The 16,182-nt window shown below is 43.7% G+C and overlaps 1 protein-coding gene across 11 annotated transcripts in view; it reads left to right on the forward strand.

The window, feature by feature from the left end:
- slc25a14 (solute carrier family 25 member 14) overlaps window positions 1-15,954 on the forward strand; it is a 57,281-nt gene extending 41,327 nt beyond the window's left edge. For 2 of the 11 annotated variants that reach the window (XM_055643410.1, XM_055643417.1), the window contains exons 7-10: window positions 2,058-2,193; window positions 2,975-3,055; window positions 4,079-4,160; window positions 5,068-5,165. In XM_055643410.1, the coding sequence (XP_055499385.1) occupies window positions 2,058-2,193; window positions 2,975-3,055; window positions 4,079-4,160; window positions 5,068-5,150 (382 nt within the window). In that variant the 3' untranslated portion in view covers window positions 5,151-5,165. Of the gene's footprint in view, window positions 1-2,057; window positions 2,194-2,974; window positions 3,056-4,078; window positions 4,161-5,067; window positions 5,166-5,206 lie in introns of those variants that run through there. The other 9 variants (XR_008724300.1, XM_055643413.1, XR_008724298.1 and 6 more) reach the window with 9 other exon arrangements.
- The last annotated feature ends 228 nt before the right edge of the window (window positions 15,955-16,182 follow it).

Here is a 16,182-nt window from a genome sequence, read left to right on the forward strand (position 1 = left end):
CCATTGGGCTCTTTTTACCCTTAGACATAGACATAGACATAGAAAATAGGTGCAGCAGGAGGCTATTCGGCCCTTTGAGCCTGCACCGGCATTCAATATGATCATGGCTGATCATCCAACTCAGTATCCCATCCCTGCCTTCTCTCCATACCCCTGATCCCTTTAGCCACAAGGGCCACATCTAACTCCCTCTTAAATATAGCCAATGAACTGGCCTCAACTACCTTCTGTGGCAGAGAATTCCAGAGATTCACCACTCTCTGTGTAAAAAATGATTTTCTCATATTGGTCCTAACAGAGATTATCCTTAAACAGTGACCCCTAGTTCTGGACTTCCCCGACATCGGGAATAATCTTCCTGCATCTAGCCTGTCCAACCCCTTAAGAATTTTGTAAGTTTCTATAAGATCCCCCCTCAATCTTCTAAATTCTAGCGTGTACAAGCCGAGTCTATCCAGTCTTTCTTCATATGAAAGTCCTGCCATCCCAGGAATCGGTCTGGTGAACCTTCTCTGTATTCCCTCTATGGCAAGAATGTCTTTCCTCAGATTAGGAGACCAAAACTGTACGCAATACTCCTGGTGTGGTCTCACCAAGACCCTTACAATTCCTTAGTTCTATCCATACTGACTCCACATCTCCTGCTTCAATGTCACCCATTGCAAGGGACTGAATTTAATTCCTCACCAACAGGGCAACTCCACCCCCTCTGCCTGTCTTTTCGATAAGAGGTATCCCCTTGAATATTCCCAGCCCTGGCCCTCTTGCAGCCATGTCTCATTAATTCACACAGCATCATACTTGCCAGTTTCTAACTGAGCCTCAAGCTCGTCCACTTTATTCCTTATACTTCGCACATTCATAAACAGCACTTTGACCTCCATATTCACTTCCCCCCTCGCACCGCTCGCAAATCAGACAGCATCTGTGGAGAACATGGATAGGTGACGTTTCACAGAGTGCTGGAGTAACTCAGCTGGTCAGGCAGCATCTGTGGAGCGAAGGAATGGGTGTCGTTTCGGGTCGAGACTCTTCTTCAGACAGGTTAGGGATAAGGGAAACAAGAGATATAGAGGATGAGAGATGTAGACATGTAGAGAGATAAAGAACAATGAATGAAAGATCTGCAAAAAAGTAATGATGATAAAGGAAACAGGCCATTGTTCGCTGTTTGTTGGGTGAAAACGAGAAGCTCATGCGACTTGGGTGGTGGAGGGACGGAGAGAGAAGGAATGCCGGGGCTACCCGAAGTTAGAGAAATCAATGTTAATACCACTGGGCTATAAGCTGCCTAAGCAAAATATGAGTTGCTGTTGCTCCAATTTGCGTTTAGCCTCACTCTAACGATGGAGGTGACCTAGGACAGTAAGGTCAGTGTGGGAGAATTAAAGTGTCCAGCAACCGGGGGATCAGGTTGGTTCAGGCGGGCTGAGCGATGGTGTTCAGCTAAACGATGGCCCAGCCTACGTTTGGTCGCTGATGTATAAGAGTTCACATCTTAAACAACCGATACAGTCGATGAGGTTAGAGGAGGTGCAAGTGAATCTCTGCCTAACCTGAAAGGACTGTCGGTGTCCCTGGACAGAGTCGAGGGAGGAGGTAAAGGGACAGGTGTTGCATCTTCTGCGGTTGTAGGGGAAGGTACCTCAGGAGGGGGTGGGAAGGGATGAGTTATCCAGGGAGTTGCGAGTGGGATTGTCAGAATTTCTTTCTCATGGTGAGGTTAATCTCAAGCCAGAAGTCATGGGTTTAAGGTGCAAGGGAGGAGGTTTAGATCTGAAGGGGTGCTGGTGGCAGAGACCCTGATGTGGATAAATGGGATTGGTATAAGTTGGTGCAACAGGCAACAAGGATGCGGTGGACTGAAGAGCCTCTTTGTGCGTCATGCGGCTCGGACTTCTATGGTCGTTTGTGAATTTGCTTGCATGATTATTCTAAAATAGTGTGGAGTGACTGAGACAGTCACAGTTCAGTCACGATCTCAAGGAATAGTAGAAGAGACTTCAAGAGTCCTAATGTTCATACCTTGGCCATGTTGATACTTGTTGCTGTTCCAGCTCGAGCTTCACCTGTGGTTTGGCTGGTGCCTTGGCATCCAATCCCGTTGATGTAGTACGCACTCGCAAGATGAACCAGAGCGTGGCTTTGGGGAGCCAGGTGGATTATAAAGGGACCCTGGATGGTCTTGTGCAGGTAAAGGTGGAGAGAGTTATCAACATGAGCCTTGCATGTTGCTCATATCAGGTAATGACCATTGCATGAGGGTCTGGCCGGCCGAGAATCTAGAGGAGTTGGTGGGAATGTGGGGAGAATAAAGTGGGATGAGTACAAATGGGCACTGATGTAAGTGTGGACTCAGTGAGCTGAAGGACTTGTATTGCTCTGAAATATGTCACTAAGAATTCACTTGGCCTGGAAGAAACCAAAGCAGGTCTCAACATTTTAACAGTATTTAATTTAGAGATACAATGTGGAAACAGGCCTTTTGGTTCATAGAGTCTGTGCTGACCAGTGGTCACCCTTACACTAGTTCTATCATCTGCGAGTTTTGTAACTTACACACTAGGGACAATTTACAGAACCCAATTAACGTGCATGTCTTTGGAATGTGGAAGGAAGCCTGAGCACCCAGAGAAAACCCACACGGTCACAGAAGAACGTACAAATTTCGGTCAGACAGCACCCATAGTCAGGATTGAACCTGGATCTCTGACAATGCAAGAAAACAATTCTACTGCTGTGCCACTGCTAATTGGGGTTAGAGTAAATATTTTAAATAAGAGAGTTTTGTTTTAGTTTAGCGATACAGCACGGAAACAGACCCTTCGGCCCACCAGGTCTGCGCCGACCACCGATCCTCACACACTAACACACATTAGGGACAATTTTTACACTTACCAAGTTAATTAACTTACAAACCTGTATGTCTTTGGAAGAAGGCCAATATTTAATTTATTTTTAAATTCATCATTAGATCTGGAAAACGGAAGGTTTCTTTGCTCTGTACAAAGGATTCTGGCCAAACTGGTTACGGCTTGGGCCCTGGAATATCATCGTATCCTTTTCATAGAGTCATTCAGGCAGCATGGAGGGAGACATGCCCTTTGGCCCAGCTTGTCTATGCTGCCCAACATGTCCCATTTATGCCAGTCACCTGCCCCCATTTGACCCTCTGACCTTTTACTATCCATGATCCTGTTATAGTACCTTCCTCAACTACTTCCTCTAGCAACTTGTTCCATGTACCCATCACTCCTTGTGTAAAAGCATTGCCCTTCAGGTTCCTATTAAATCTTTCCCCTCTTACCTTAAACCTCTGTCCTATGCTTCTTAATTCCCCCACTCCGGCTAAAAGTCTGTGCAGTCTATGGACACACTGATCTGTTCTGTAGTCATGCCAACTATGTTCTGTTCTGTTGAAGCAAAGCAAGAATTTCACTGTCCTATCAGGGACACATGATAATAAACTCTCTTGAATCTTGAATCTGTAAGCCTCCTGCACTCCAAGTAATAAAACCGTAGTCTGCCCAACCACTCGCTCTAGCTCAGGCCATAGAGTTGTGGCAACATCCTCATAAATGTTCTCTGCACTCTTTCCATCTTAATGACATTCTTCCTATGGCAATACTCCAAATATTCCGAATGCATCCTCATCAACAACTTGTGCAACTGTAAAATAGCATTCCAAATTCTACACTCAGTCCCCTGACTGATGAAGGGCAATCTCCTGAAAGCTTTCTTGACCACCACATGTACCTCTGACACCTCTTTCAGGGACCTTTGTACCTATGCTGTTTGGCCCCTCTGCACAAAAAGCCCTTAAACATGTTCCTGGGTCTGGAGTCAATGGCATGTGGCCGATGGTTAAAGTATTTTCGATTATTGAAACAAAAACAGAAATATAGGAAATTCTCAGCAGGTCAGGCTGCATCTAGAGTGAAAAATATGCAGTGTTTTAGATCACTGACCTCAGCATCAAAATGTCATCAACCTGAAACATTGACTTGCCAGCACTGTTTAAACTACCTAACTTGCTCAGACTGAAGCATTTTCTCTTTTTGTACTTAACCTAAAAAAGGATCTCGTAGGTTTTGAGGCAGTTCAAAGACCATTCACCAGACCAATTCCTGGGATGAGAGGGTTGTTTTATCGAGAGGCAGGTCAGTTTGGGTCTGTATTCATTGGGGTTTAGAAGAATTAGGAGTGACCTAATTTAGACAATAGATAATAGGTGCAGGAGTAGGCCATTTGGCCGAGCCAGCACCGCCATTCAATGTGATCATGGGTGATCATCCCCAATCAGTACCCCGTTCCTGCCTTCTCCCCAAGGATGAACGGCTCTGATCTGTGTAGTCTTCCCGCCCGGTCGTGGTGTTGATCTGGCCAGCGCGGGTGCTAAGTCGGGCACAGCTGATCCCACTCACGGTGATGCTGGTGCCTTCAGCTGCTGCTGGTTGCCCGCAACTCCGCGGTCCTCCCCAGCCAGTTTTAGACGCAGCCCTTGTGGACTCTATTTTTGTCCAGTTTCCCCCCCTGTAAAAAACAGCGCGGGAAACAAAAAACGACCGCAGAGTAATTCAGTTACCTGTCGGTCTCGGTTTCAAATTTACCGCTGCGGGGGAACGTGGTTCCACCCCACCTGTCGTTTCGCAATGCGTGAAGCGATATGACACGCATGCGTCCTGGCGGGTTCTTCACGTAGTCACTCACGTGACTCCAAAGTAAAATCACAAGGAGGATTGACAAGGGAAAAGTTGACATGTTTCCCCCAGTGGGAGTGTCAGGAACAAGGGGCCAAAGTTACAGGATCAGGGTTGGTCATTTCAAACTGAGGTGGGTAGAAATGTCTTGTCTCTGATTGTGGGTTATGAATCTCTGGAATTCTCGGCTCCTCAAGGGCAGTGGAGGCCAAATCATTCAATATATTGACGATGGAGATGGAGACATATTTGGGCAGTTGTGGGGAAATGTTGAGGACAGCATGGATCGGACATAATTATGTTGAATGGTGGGACAGGATCGAGGGCTATTAAATCCTGCTAATATTTTCTTGGGTTTTTATTTCAGATTTCCAGCCTCTGCAGTTTTTTAGTATGACGTATTTCTCAAGGAGTGTTGGTATGGGAACGTGTTTCTCTTGTTTGCTCTGAATGTGCTGAGAGAGTTAACAAATTGTTGCATTGTTTAACTTAACTATTTCCTTCAGTTCTTCATTACGTATGAGCAACTGCGAAAACTCCCGATCTAAGTTATATTCTGCAAACAGTTTCTAGCTTGTGCTGCTGCCTGGCATTTGTGTGTTGGAGGAAGGAAGCCTTTTCTTCCACCCTTGCCTCAAGATTTATGCATGAATGTTCCTGCATTCGAGTTCAATGAAATTGTGGGAAAAGAAGATTTGTGCACTCGCTGAAGACCCACAGGAGAGAAGACTTTGCCGTCCAGTTTGAATGTGCTCACCGGGGCAATGACCTTCATCCAACTCTTACAGATAAAGTGCAACTACACATGTAAACACACGTGTAGGCAGATTCCATTCCACGTACACACAGGCCTGCACACACAGGAAGGCGTGTGCTTTGTGCAGTTAACGATAAAGGTTTGACCTCCTTGTAAACTTGAATATGGTTTATCTTTGTGGGATTGTCGTCACTTTAAATTGCACATGTTAGAAACCCTAAATTAGAAAACAACAGTTCAATAATAGTGCTTTCCGTCTTGGCAGATAGAAACATAGAAAATAGGTGCAGAGGGAGGCCATTTGGCCCTTCGATCCAGCACCGCCATTCATTGTGATCATGGCTGATCATCCACAATCAGTACCCCGTGCCTGATGGCTCCCCATATTCCTAGATTTCGCTAGCCCCTAGAGCTCCATCTAACTCAGTTGTACTAATCAAAGGAAGGATCGCTGGGGCATTAAGATGTGGTAAACCAGTCAGAAAATAAGCACAAGGTAACTACTAGGTAAATATTAGTAACTAGGTATTTATATTTCCTTGACTATCTGGTTCTGTTTTACAGCTTCGCAAAGGAAAGGCACAATGCCCTCCATATTGTTTGGGACAAAGACCCATCATTTATTTATTTGCCTCTGAACTCCACAATTTGACATTTGTAATAGAACAAATCACATGTGATTAAAGTGCACATTGTCAGATTTTAATAAAGGCCATTTTTATACAATTTGGTTTCACCATGTAGAAATTACAGCAGTGTTTATACATAGTGTTTCCCCCCCCCCCCCCATTTCAGGGCACCATCATGTTTGGGACACAGCAATGTCATGTAAATGAAAGTAGTCATGTTTACTATTTTGTTGCATATCCTTTGCATGAAATGACTGCTTGAAGTCTGCGATTCATGGACATCACTAGTTGCTGGGTGTCTTCTCTGGTGATGCTCTGTCGGGCCTGTATTGTAGCCATCTTTAGCTTATGCATGTTTTGGGGGCCTAGTCCCCTCAGTTCTCTCTTCAGCATATAAAAGGCATGCTCAATTGAGTTCAGGTGATTGACTTGGCCACTCAAGAATTGACCATTTTTTAGCTTTGTTGATTCTGGTCAGCCTAAGGTTTGGCTGATGTCTCTAACAGTTTTATTCTTGTTTCTCAGTCTCATAATGGTTTATTTGACTTTCATTGGCACAACTTTTGTCGTCGTTGATAAACAGCAATAAAAGTTTCCAGAGGTGATGGAAAGACTGGAGGAAAGACTAGGTTCTGAGAGCTCTCTTATACCTGCATTAAGGAGCATTTAAACACACCTGAGCAAATACAAACACCTATGAAGCCATGTGTCCCAAACATTATGGTGCTCTGAAATGAATGGAACGTAAACCAAAGGAATAGTTAGATCTCAAGCCAGGCCTTGAGCAGCCAGGTTGGTGTCTCTGTTGGCGTCAATGTCTGCCAGGCCCTGAGCTCCATTTGGTGGGTGGTAGAGTTGAGATGACATGGTTGGCTGTCTGTTGCTCTGGGGGAATTATGTATAAACACTGCTGTAATTTCTACATGGTCAAACCAATATGTATAAAAATGGCCTTTAATAAAATCTGACAATGTGCATTTTAACCACATGTGATGTTGTCTATTACAAATCTCAAATTGTGGAGTACAGAGGCAAATAAATAAATGATGGGTCTTTGTCCCAAACATTATGGAGGGCACAGTAGGTGCAATTCTTTGTGTTGTGGGAAGTTCCTCATCCACTTTCTTTAAATCACAGCATAATATAGCTTTTGCTGCTATGATCCTTTTCAGAATTTTAGAATTTTCTGATTCAAAATCTAGATTATCCACCAAATTTAAACCAAAATTTAAGTTACTTTTTGCATGTTCCTTGAGATTAGTTCTTGGTGTTGCTTCTGCTGTTGTTTGAACCTAGCCATTCTAGTTTGCAGCTGCAGTTAGATTTGAAGATATATTCATGTTTTGCATTGTCCTTCCCTCATCCTGTGATGGTATTTTGGCTTCAGGGCATGTCGGGTTACAAATCAGAAAGGGTCATTGCATGCTCTGGGAAAGAATCAGTGGTCCAGATATGGTAGTGTTTTCCAATTCTACGATCATTATTTCTCCTCCCTCTTCAGAGTCCATGTTGAAACTGGAAACGCTTCATATGGCCACTCATTGCTGATGCTTGTTGCTGCAACGTTAAGCAATCTCTGGTAAATATCTCCAACTATCCCTATAGGGCTTCTTACAGGATCTCACCATGCCACATCTTCCTTTCTTCTCACCTTTCTGCATTTCTTACTCACTCAGTGATTCCTTGGTCTGCTCTTTTCTTTCCATCCCTCACCATCTTCCAATGCAACTGGAAGAAATGCAACATTTGTTCTTTCCTTCCTGCTGTCTGGGACTAAAAACATTATTCCAAGTGAAGTAATAATTCCTTTACACTTCCAATTGGTGTTCACAATGTGGCCTCTTCTACACTGAAGAAACCAAACCCAGATTGGGTGAAGGCTGTGTGGAACATTTACACTCAGTCTCACTCACTCCTCCACTTCCATTCTTCTCTGTCCATCAACACCTCCTCCACCGCCACAGTCAGGTCCACTGGAAACCAGAGTACAACGTGCATCTTCCACTGGCCACTCTGTCCATCGTTTCCCATCACCATGTCGATGTCCCTCTCACCCAGTCTCTGTAAAAAGTCTCGCTGATGGTCAGTACTCATGCTCCTGATCACCAGACCGGTCCGACTTTTGTCCCTGTCAAGACTTTTGTCCCACACCTCCCCGTCCCCCACAGCTCTTGTTGGAAAACTGACCCATCCACAGTAAACTGACCCATCCACAGTAAACTGACCCCTTCCCTCTCCCCCAGTTAGGAGGAAGAGTCCATGCCGCCAAATGTTGACTGGTTTCTCTCTCCACAGATGCTGCTCGATTGGCTGGGTTTTTGTTTCAAGTTTCTGTCGACTAATCAAGCCTTTTTCACCATTCAGTATGAAAGTAAAGGAAATATATTATATTACCTTGGCTTAATAATCATTCAATTCTATTTAATGTTAACAATTGATTTAACATTGATTGTTGAATATCGAAGCCATTACCTGTAGAACTTTTTATTTACTTAACTCTTCATATTCCAGCATCTGCCCTCTATTGAGTGTGGTTTTAGGGTTAGCAGCTGTCAATACCTCCAAGTTGCTTCACAGCTCTTTGCAGCTTATGAGCTTCCAACTTTTGTACAGCATATACATACAGAACATTTGAGTGGCCAGTGTGATTGCTGCAGGATTACAGGTACCTACCTTCTGCTAATGGAAACTCTGAATGACTGAGATCACCTTCTGTGGTTTAAAATATATAATATATATATAGCCCAATCACCACATGTCTAACCTGTGAACAGTTCAGGTGACAAGCAGGAACGGAATCATGTAATCTGGGGTGGACCTGAATGTCATTTAGTTCTTGAAAACTTAAATGTTTTCACCATTTCCCCACCAATCTTCTGAATTCTAGAGAAAACATTTCAAGTTGATAGAATTGAATATTTAGCCCCTTGGTAGCATTGTGATATCCACAGCCCTCCAAGGCAACCGAGCTTTGCTTTCTCTCCAGTATATTGTTTAGGTTTTAGTTGCATTACGTTTTCCAGAAACACCTTCTAATAATCTTTCATTTTCCATATTAGATTTGCTCCAGCTTCTGTGACAAGTCAATGCCATCATGTCATAATTTTAGCTATTTAGCAGATCTTCCTTCTTGAATGATTACATTGAATTGTATTACAATATGATCACAATCAATTAATGACGGCATTGTAAGGTTATTATTTAGTTGAATATAATTTATTGTCGCATGTACTGAGATTATCAAAATCAAGTTCAACGCTTCTTTCATTTGGCCAAGATAGTTGTAAGTACGAGACATCGTCATTAAAAATGTTTTGAGCTACTGAAGCTAAATGTTACTGTACTGGTTTTGTACCTCTCGAGCCTCTTGGAGATAGTTATTTAGAATCATTGGACAATAGTGGCAGCGCCTGTGTCCATCCAAGGTCAATGCAATGCTTTCAGATGAGCACTGGATTTTGTATGTTACAATATATTGTTGCTATAATTTGCTGTTGCAGTTTTGTTAAGACTATGTGGCATGATGTGAGTAAATTCTTGACCCGACAGAGTAAATTGAATGGTGTGATTCTTTTGCAGTATGTATTGTTAGCTACTGTACTGAGCTCACGCCAGTCAAACTTAATGCTGCATAGATATTTCATCTGTCCTGTTTTGGAATAGATTTGTAAATGTACAAATAACTGTCCAATTACTAATATTTTGAATTGTGTATATAAAGATTGTGGGGATTGAATGTACAATTGGATTCCTGGAGGAACTCAGCAGGTCAGGCAGCATGGAGGGGAATGGACAGATAACATTACCAGTCATGTGTCTTTGGGCATCTGTCTGCTCCATCCACAGATGTTGCCTAATCTGCTGAGTTCCTTCAGTGATCTGCTTTTTGCTCAAGATTCCAGCATCTATAGCCTCTTGTGTCTCCATCAAATTAGATCTGCTCTGTTCACTCTGCATCACTAGATCTTGTATAATAATATAAAATAATGAACACACAATGTTTCCGCATGTCAATTGATCACCAATTACTTTTTTTTTAAACCCTTGCTTCAAATATTCTTGCCTTTTCAGTTTGACTAGTTTGTTCTACAGAAACATGTTTCCAAAGCCTAACTTCTCATAGGGTTGAGTTGATGCTATCTTGCTACTTTGTGTTATTTCAGGGTAAGTCAAATTGATGAAGGCAGGACAGTAGATGTTGACCAAATGGACTGTGATAAGGCATTGGAGAAAGGTCCTACATAGTAGCTGGTCGAAAGCAAAGCTGGCACGATTGGATCCAAAATTGGTTTGTTGATAGGATGTACATGGTGATTAGTGGTGGAATGCATGGAGTAATGGTACATGTTAAATTTATTTGTGATTGTAACAAGTATGATTAGTAGGTTTGCAAATGACATGTAAAGTGGTGGTTAAGAGTGAACATTGACTTCTCTAATTTCAGGTAGTCCCTGCTTTCTCCTCCCCTTCTCAGCTCTCCCTCAGCCCACTGTCTCCAGCATTTTGTCTACCTTGTAAAGTGGTGGTGGTGTTGATAGTAAAGGTGATTGACAAAGGTGAAGATGGAAAGCATAAGTCAAATAGGGGTCAGAAATATTGAGCAAATGGTTGGGTGATGAAGAATGTTGATTAACGGCGACTTTGGAGTTCAGTGTAAGAAGCAACATGGTTCGCTAGAGAGGAAGGGATATGGCGTGCAGGCCTGCTCACTGCAAAACAGGGTAGGTGTAATTACAGACGAGATTCACCAGGATGATGCCTGCATTGGAGCTATAAAGAGCGAGTGGATTGGCTGGCCTTGATTTAATTGAAGAGGCAGCAGAGGGGTGGCATAAAGCGAAAACAAGAGGATATAGAACAACACACAATCACAATAATACTTTATTAGCCAAGTATGTTTTGCAACGTATAAGGAATTTCATTTGCCAAGTCAGTCACAAATAAAAAGCAACAGAACACACAAAAACATTTTAACAAACATCCACCACAGTGACTCCTCCACATTCTTCACTGTGATAGAAGGCGAAAAAAAATTCAATCTCTTCCCTACTGAAATCTCCAAACTCATCAGCTCTTCCAAACCCACTACTTGCTCCCTCGACCCTCTCCCCACTCCCCTGTTGAAGTCCTGCCTCCCCGTTCTCTGCCCCTACCTCACTAATCTCTTCAACTCCTCATTGTCCCAAGGAATTGTCCCCTCCGCTTTCAAAACTGCTGCTGTTTCACCAATCTTAAAGAAACTTGGTCTTGATCCCTCCTCTCTCATTAACTATCGCTCAATCTCAAACCTCCCCTTTCTTTCAAAAACCCTGGAGCGTATCGTTGCGTCACAACTTCATTCCCACCTCCTTGCGTATAACCTACTTGAACCCCTCCAATCTGGCTTTCGCCCCCTCCATAGCACAGAAACTGCTCTCCTCAAAGTCCTCAACGACATCCTCACCTCTGCTGATACTGGTTCCCTTAACATCCTCATCCTCCTCGACCTGAGCGCAGCCTTCGATACAGTGAACCATAACATCTTGCTCACCAGACTCAAAGACCTCGGCATTGAAGGCTCTGCACTCAGCTGGCTCCGTTCCTACCTTTCCAACAGATCCCACTTCATCTCTCGCCATAACCACACCTCTGCTACAGCCACAGTCACTCAAGGCGTTCCCCAAGGCTCCGTACTCGGCCCCCTCCTCTTCATCATCTACATCCTCCCCCTTGGTCATATACTCCGCCACTTCAACCTGGACTTCCACTGTTACGCTGATGACACCCAGATCTACCTCGGCACCAAATCCCCCCCCCCCTCCCATATCAACTCCTGTTTGTCAGCTATAAAAACCTGGATGCAACATAACTTCCTCAAACTCAACAGTGATAAAACAGAATTCCTCCTCATAGGCTCCAAATCCACACTCAGCAAAATCAATAACCCCGCTCTCACCATCGACGGCACCACTGTCTCCCCATCTCCCCAGGCCCACAACCTTGGTGTGATCTTTGATTCCACCCTCTCCCTTGAGCCTCACATCCGCCATGTCATTAAAACCTCCTTCTTTCATCTCCGCAACATCGTCAAAATCAGACCCTCTCTCACACCTCCCGCTGCTGAAAGACTCATCCATGCCTTCATCTCCCGACTGGACTACTGCAACTCACTTCTCCTTGGCATCAGCTCCACCTACATCAACCGACTCCAACTGGTCCAGAACGCAGCCGCCCGCAGTTTTGGGGACAGAGCCTTCTCCAGGGCAGCTCCCAGGCTCTGGAACTCCCTCCCCCAACTGATCTGCAATTCCGTGTCCCTCACTATCTTCCAGTTCCGCCTCAAGACCCATCTCTTCACCTTTGCCTATCCTTAGCCCCACGTCCCCCTCCCTTTTCATCTGTGCTTGCATTGCCTCATATTGTGTTTTGCATTGAATTCTGTCTCTAATTTGTGTACTAGTCATGTCTCTACTATTTATTTAATTCCGCTTACATGTTTTTCCCCTACTTGCTAAATTTTTGTAAGGTGCCCTTGAGACTCTTGAAAGGCGCCCATAAATAAAATGTATTATTATTATTATTATTGAGGGAGGCCAGAGAGGAGATGACGGGGGGGCTCTGCATCTTATCTAGCCATGGGTGACATCCCGGAGGACAGTCGAATGGCCAATGTTGTTCATTTGAGAAAGGAAGTAGAGAGAATCCAGGGAACAATAGGGCAGTGAGGGAAACTTGGAAATAATTCTTCGAAATAGAATTTACTCCCATTTGTCAGAGAATGGGTTAATTAGAGATAGGCAGCCCAGCTTTGTACATGCCGGTTGTGTCTTCAGATTCAGATTCAGATTAAATTTTAATTGTCATTGTCAGTGTACAGTACAGAGACAACGAAATGCATTTAGCATCTCCCTTGAAGAGCGACATAGCAAACGTCTTACTAACGATTGAGTTTTTTGAGGAGGTGATCATAGAACACAGAATAGTACAGCATAGGAACAGACCCTTCAGCCCACAATGTATGTGTCCAACATGATGCCAAATTAAACTGATATAATTTGTGTGTACATGATCCACATCCCTCTATTCCCACTATATCTTCAGACTGCATTCCTCACTGTTTGCAACTTCTCTCATGTTGATTTCACCAGCAAATGTGCTCACCAATCCATCTAGATTTATGTCCAGATGATTTATAAATATCAGAAACAGCAATGTTCCAGTATAGACCTTTATGGAACTCCACTGGTCACCAACCAGATCTCCAGCCACAACCATCTGTCTTCTATGAATAAGCCAATTCTGAATCCATACAATCATCGTGAATCCTTTACATCTTAATCTTCTAGATTAGTTTACGATGAGGGACCCCATCAAGAGTCTTACTAAAATCCATGAACACAACACCCTAGCTGTTGAGGGAAGTGCAGGGAATAAAGAGCATGGTCATGTTCAGGCAGATGAGCTCAGTTAGCCATCAAGTTTGGAACTCCGCGGGACAGGCAACATCTCTGGAGAGAAGGAATGGGTGACGTTTTGGGTCGAGACCCTTCAGACTGAAAGTCACAGGAAAGGGAAATGAGAGATATTGACATTGATGTAGATATAGAACAAATGAATGAAAGATATGCAAAAAATAACAATGATAAAGGAAACAGGCCATTGTTTGCTGGGTGAGAACGAGAAGCTGGTGTGACTAGGGTGGGGGAGGGATGGAGAGAGAGAGGGGGAATGCAGGGGTTACTTTAAGTTAGAGAAATCAATATTCATACACATGGGTTGTAAGACAGTCAGATGTAAATAACTTGTGTAGGAAGGAACTGCAGAAGCTGGTTTACACTGAAGATAGACACAATATGCTGAAGTAACTCAGCGGGACAGGCAGTATCTCTGGAGAGAAGGTGAAGTTTATCCCAACATCTCTGCACCTCAGCATGGTTGTCTGGCAAGAAGGTGCATTTATTGCCTGTACAGGTCGACGCTCACACTGACTACCATCAGACAGGTGCCTGAACCGGTTCACCATGCTGAGTTCTTGTTTGTGGTCTTTGGTTTTCTGGTGGGAGGTAGTAGGTCAGGACACTTCTTCAGATAAGCCCTGAAGATCAGTTTGGGAATTTCCTCCACTCTCAAAGAGAAAATAACCAAAGAGCAAGTGGGGCCAATGTCACAGATCTGTATCAAAGATGTGTTCTCTATCTGTATCAAAGGCCCATAATAGAAATCTGAACTTAAAAATGGAAAGATTCAACCAAAATTATTGCTCAAATATTTGAATGTCATGGTCTGAAGATGATTTCACAGTTGGTCTGAAGATGAGATGCTTCTCCTCCACCTTGCATTCATTCTATAACAGACAACATCAGGCACTATGTGCACAGCAGGACAATGACAGTCACCTACACTTGGCAGCTTGGCAAATCAAACCGGTTCAGGCACCTGTTTAATGGTAGTCAGTGTGAGCGTCGACCTGTACAGGCAATAAATGCACTTTCTTGCCAGACAAGGTATCCTGGACAAGGATTGGAATATAGTTGCTTAGCATATTTGTTTGTCTTGTATTATGGTGGTGTTTTGTTTTATTGTATTGTAAATACTTTTTTAATATTTAAATAAATATTTTTGATTACATTTTTTTTTAAATAAATAAATTTAAAAAAAGCTGGTTACCATGCTCTCCGATCTGGGTCTCTGCACATCCCTCTGCAATTGGATCACCGACTTCCTCATCCACCAGACCATAATCTGTCCATATTGCTGGAAATGTGTCAGCCTCGATAACAATCAGCTCAGCCCCCTGCTGTACTCACTCTATACTCATGACTGCATAGCCGGACATAGTGCAAACTCCATCATCAAGTTCGCCGACGACACCACTGTTGTGGGATGAATCACTGATGGTGATGAGTCAGAGTATAGAAGTGAGATCAACCGATTGATCAAATGGTGCCAGCGCAACAAACTCAAAACCAAGGAACTGATTGTGGACTTTGGAAGTGGTAGGATAGGGACCCACAATCCCGTTTATATCAATGGGACGATGGTGGAAAGGGTCAAGAACAACAAATTCTTGGGCGTGCATATTTCCGAAGATCTTTCCTGGTCCCAGCACACTGATGCAATCATAAGGAAGGCACATCAGCGCCTCTACTTCCTGAGAAGATTATGGAGAGTCGGCATGTCAAGGAGGATTCTCTCTAACTTTTACAGGTGCACAGTAGAGAGCATGCTGACCGGTTGCATCGTGCCTGGGTTCGGCAACTTGAACGTCCAGGAGCGGAAAAGAATGTAGAAAGTTGTGACCACTGCCCAGTCCATCATCGGCTCTGACCTCCCCACCATCGAAGGGATCTATCGCAGTCGCTGCCTCAAAAAGGCTGCCAACATCACTAAAGACCCACACCATCCTGGCCACACACTCATCTCCGCTGCCATCTGGAGGAAGGTACAGGAGCCTGAAATCTGGAACATCCAGGTTCAGGAACAGCTTCTTCCCCACAACCATCAGGCTATTAATCTTGACATCAAACAAACTCTGAACAATGACAACCTATTGCACTTTATCTGTTTATTTATTGTGTATATATATGGTCTATGGTATATAGACACACTGAACTTTTATCTCCTGTTCCGCATTATGTTTACATATTCTGTTGTGCTGCAGCAAGTAAGAATTTCAATCAGTCTGAAGAAGGGTTTCGGCCCAAAACGTCGCCTATTTGCTTCGCTCCATAGATGCTGCTGCACCCGCTGAGTTTCTCCAGCATTTTTGTGTACCTAAGAATTTAATTGTTCTATCTGGGACACATAACAATAAAACTCTGACTTGACTAGTAATCTCCGTAACCTCTAGTAATCAAGAATCTATATATCTCTGCTTTAGATATATACACTGACTTGGCCTCCACACCCTTGTGTGGCAAAGAATTCCACAGATTCACCACCCTCCGATTAAAGAAATTCCACCTCAACTCGCTCCTAAAAGAACGTCCTTTAATTCTGAGGCTATGACCTCTAGTTTAGACTCCCACTGGTGGAAACATCCTCTCCACATCCACTCTATCCAAGCCTTTCACTATTCTGTACATTTCAATGAGGTCCCCCCTCATTCTTCTAAACT

This window comes from Leucoraja erinacea, chromosome 12, assembly GCF_028641065.1.
Source record: "Leucoraja erinacea ecotype New England chromosome 12, Leri_hhj_1, whole genome shotgun sequence".
Lineage (NCBI taxonomy): Eukaryota > Metazoa > Chordata > Chondrichthyes > Rajiformes > Rajidae > Leucoraja > Leucoraja erinaceus.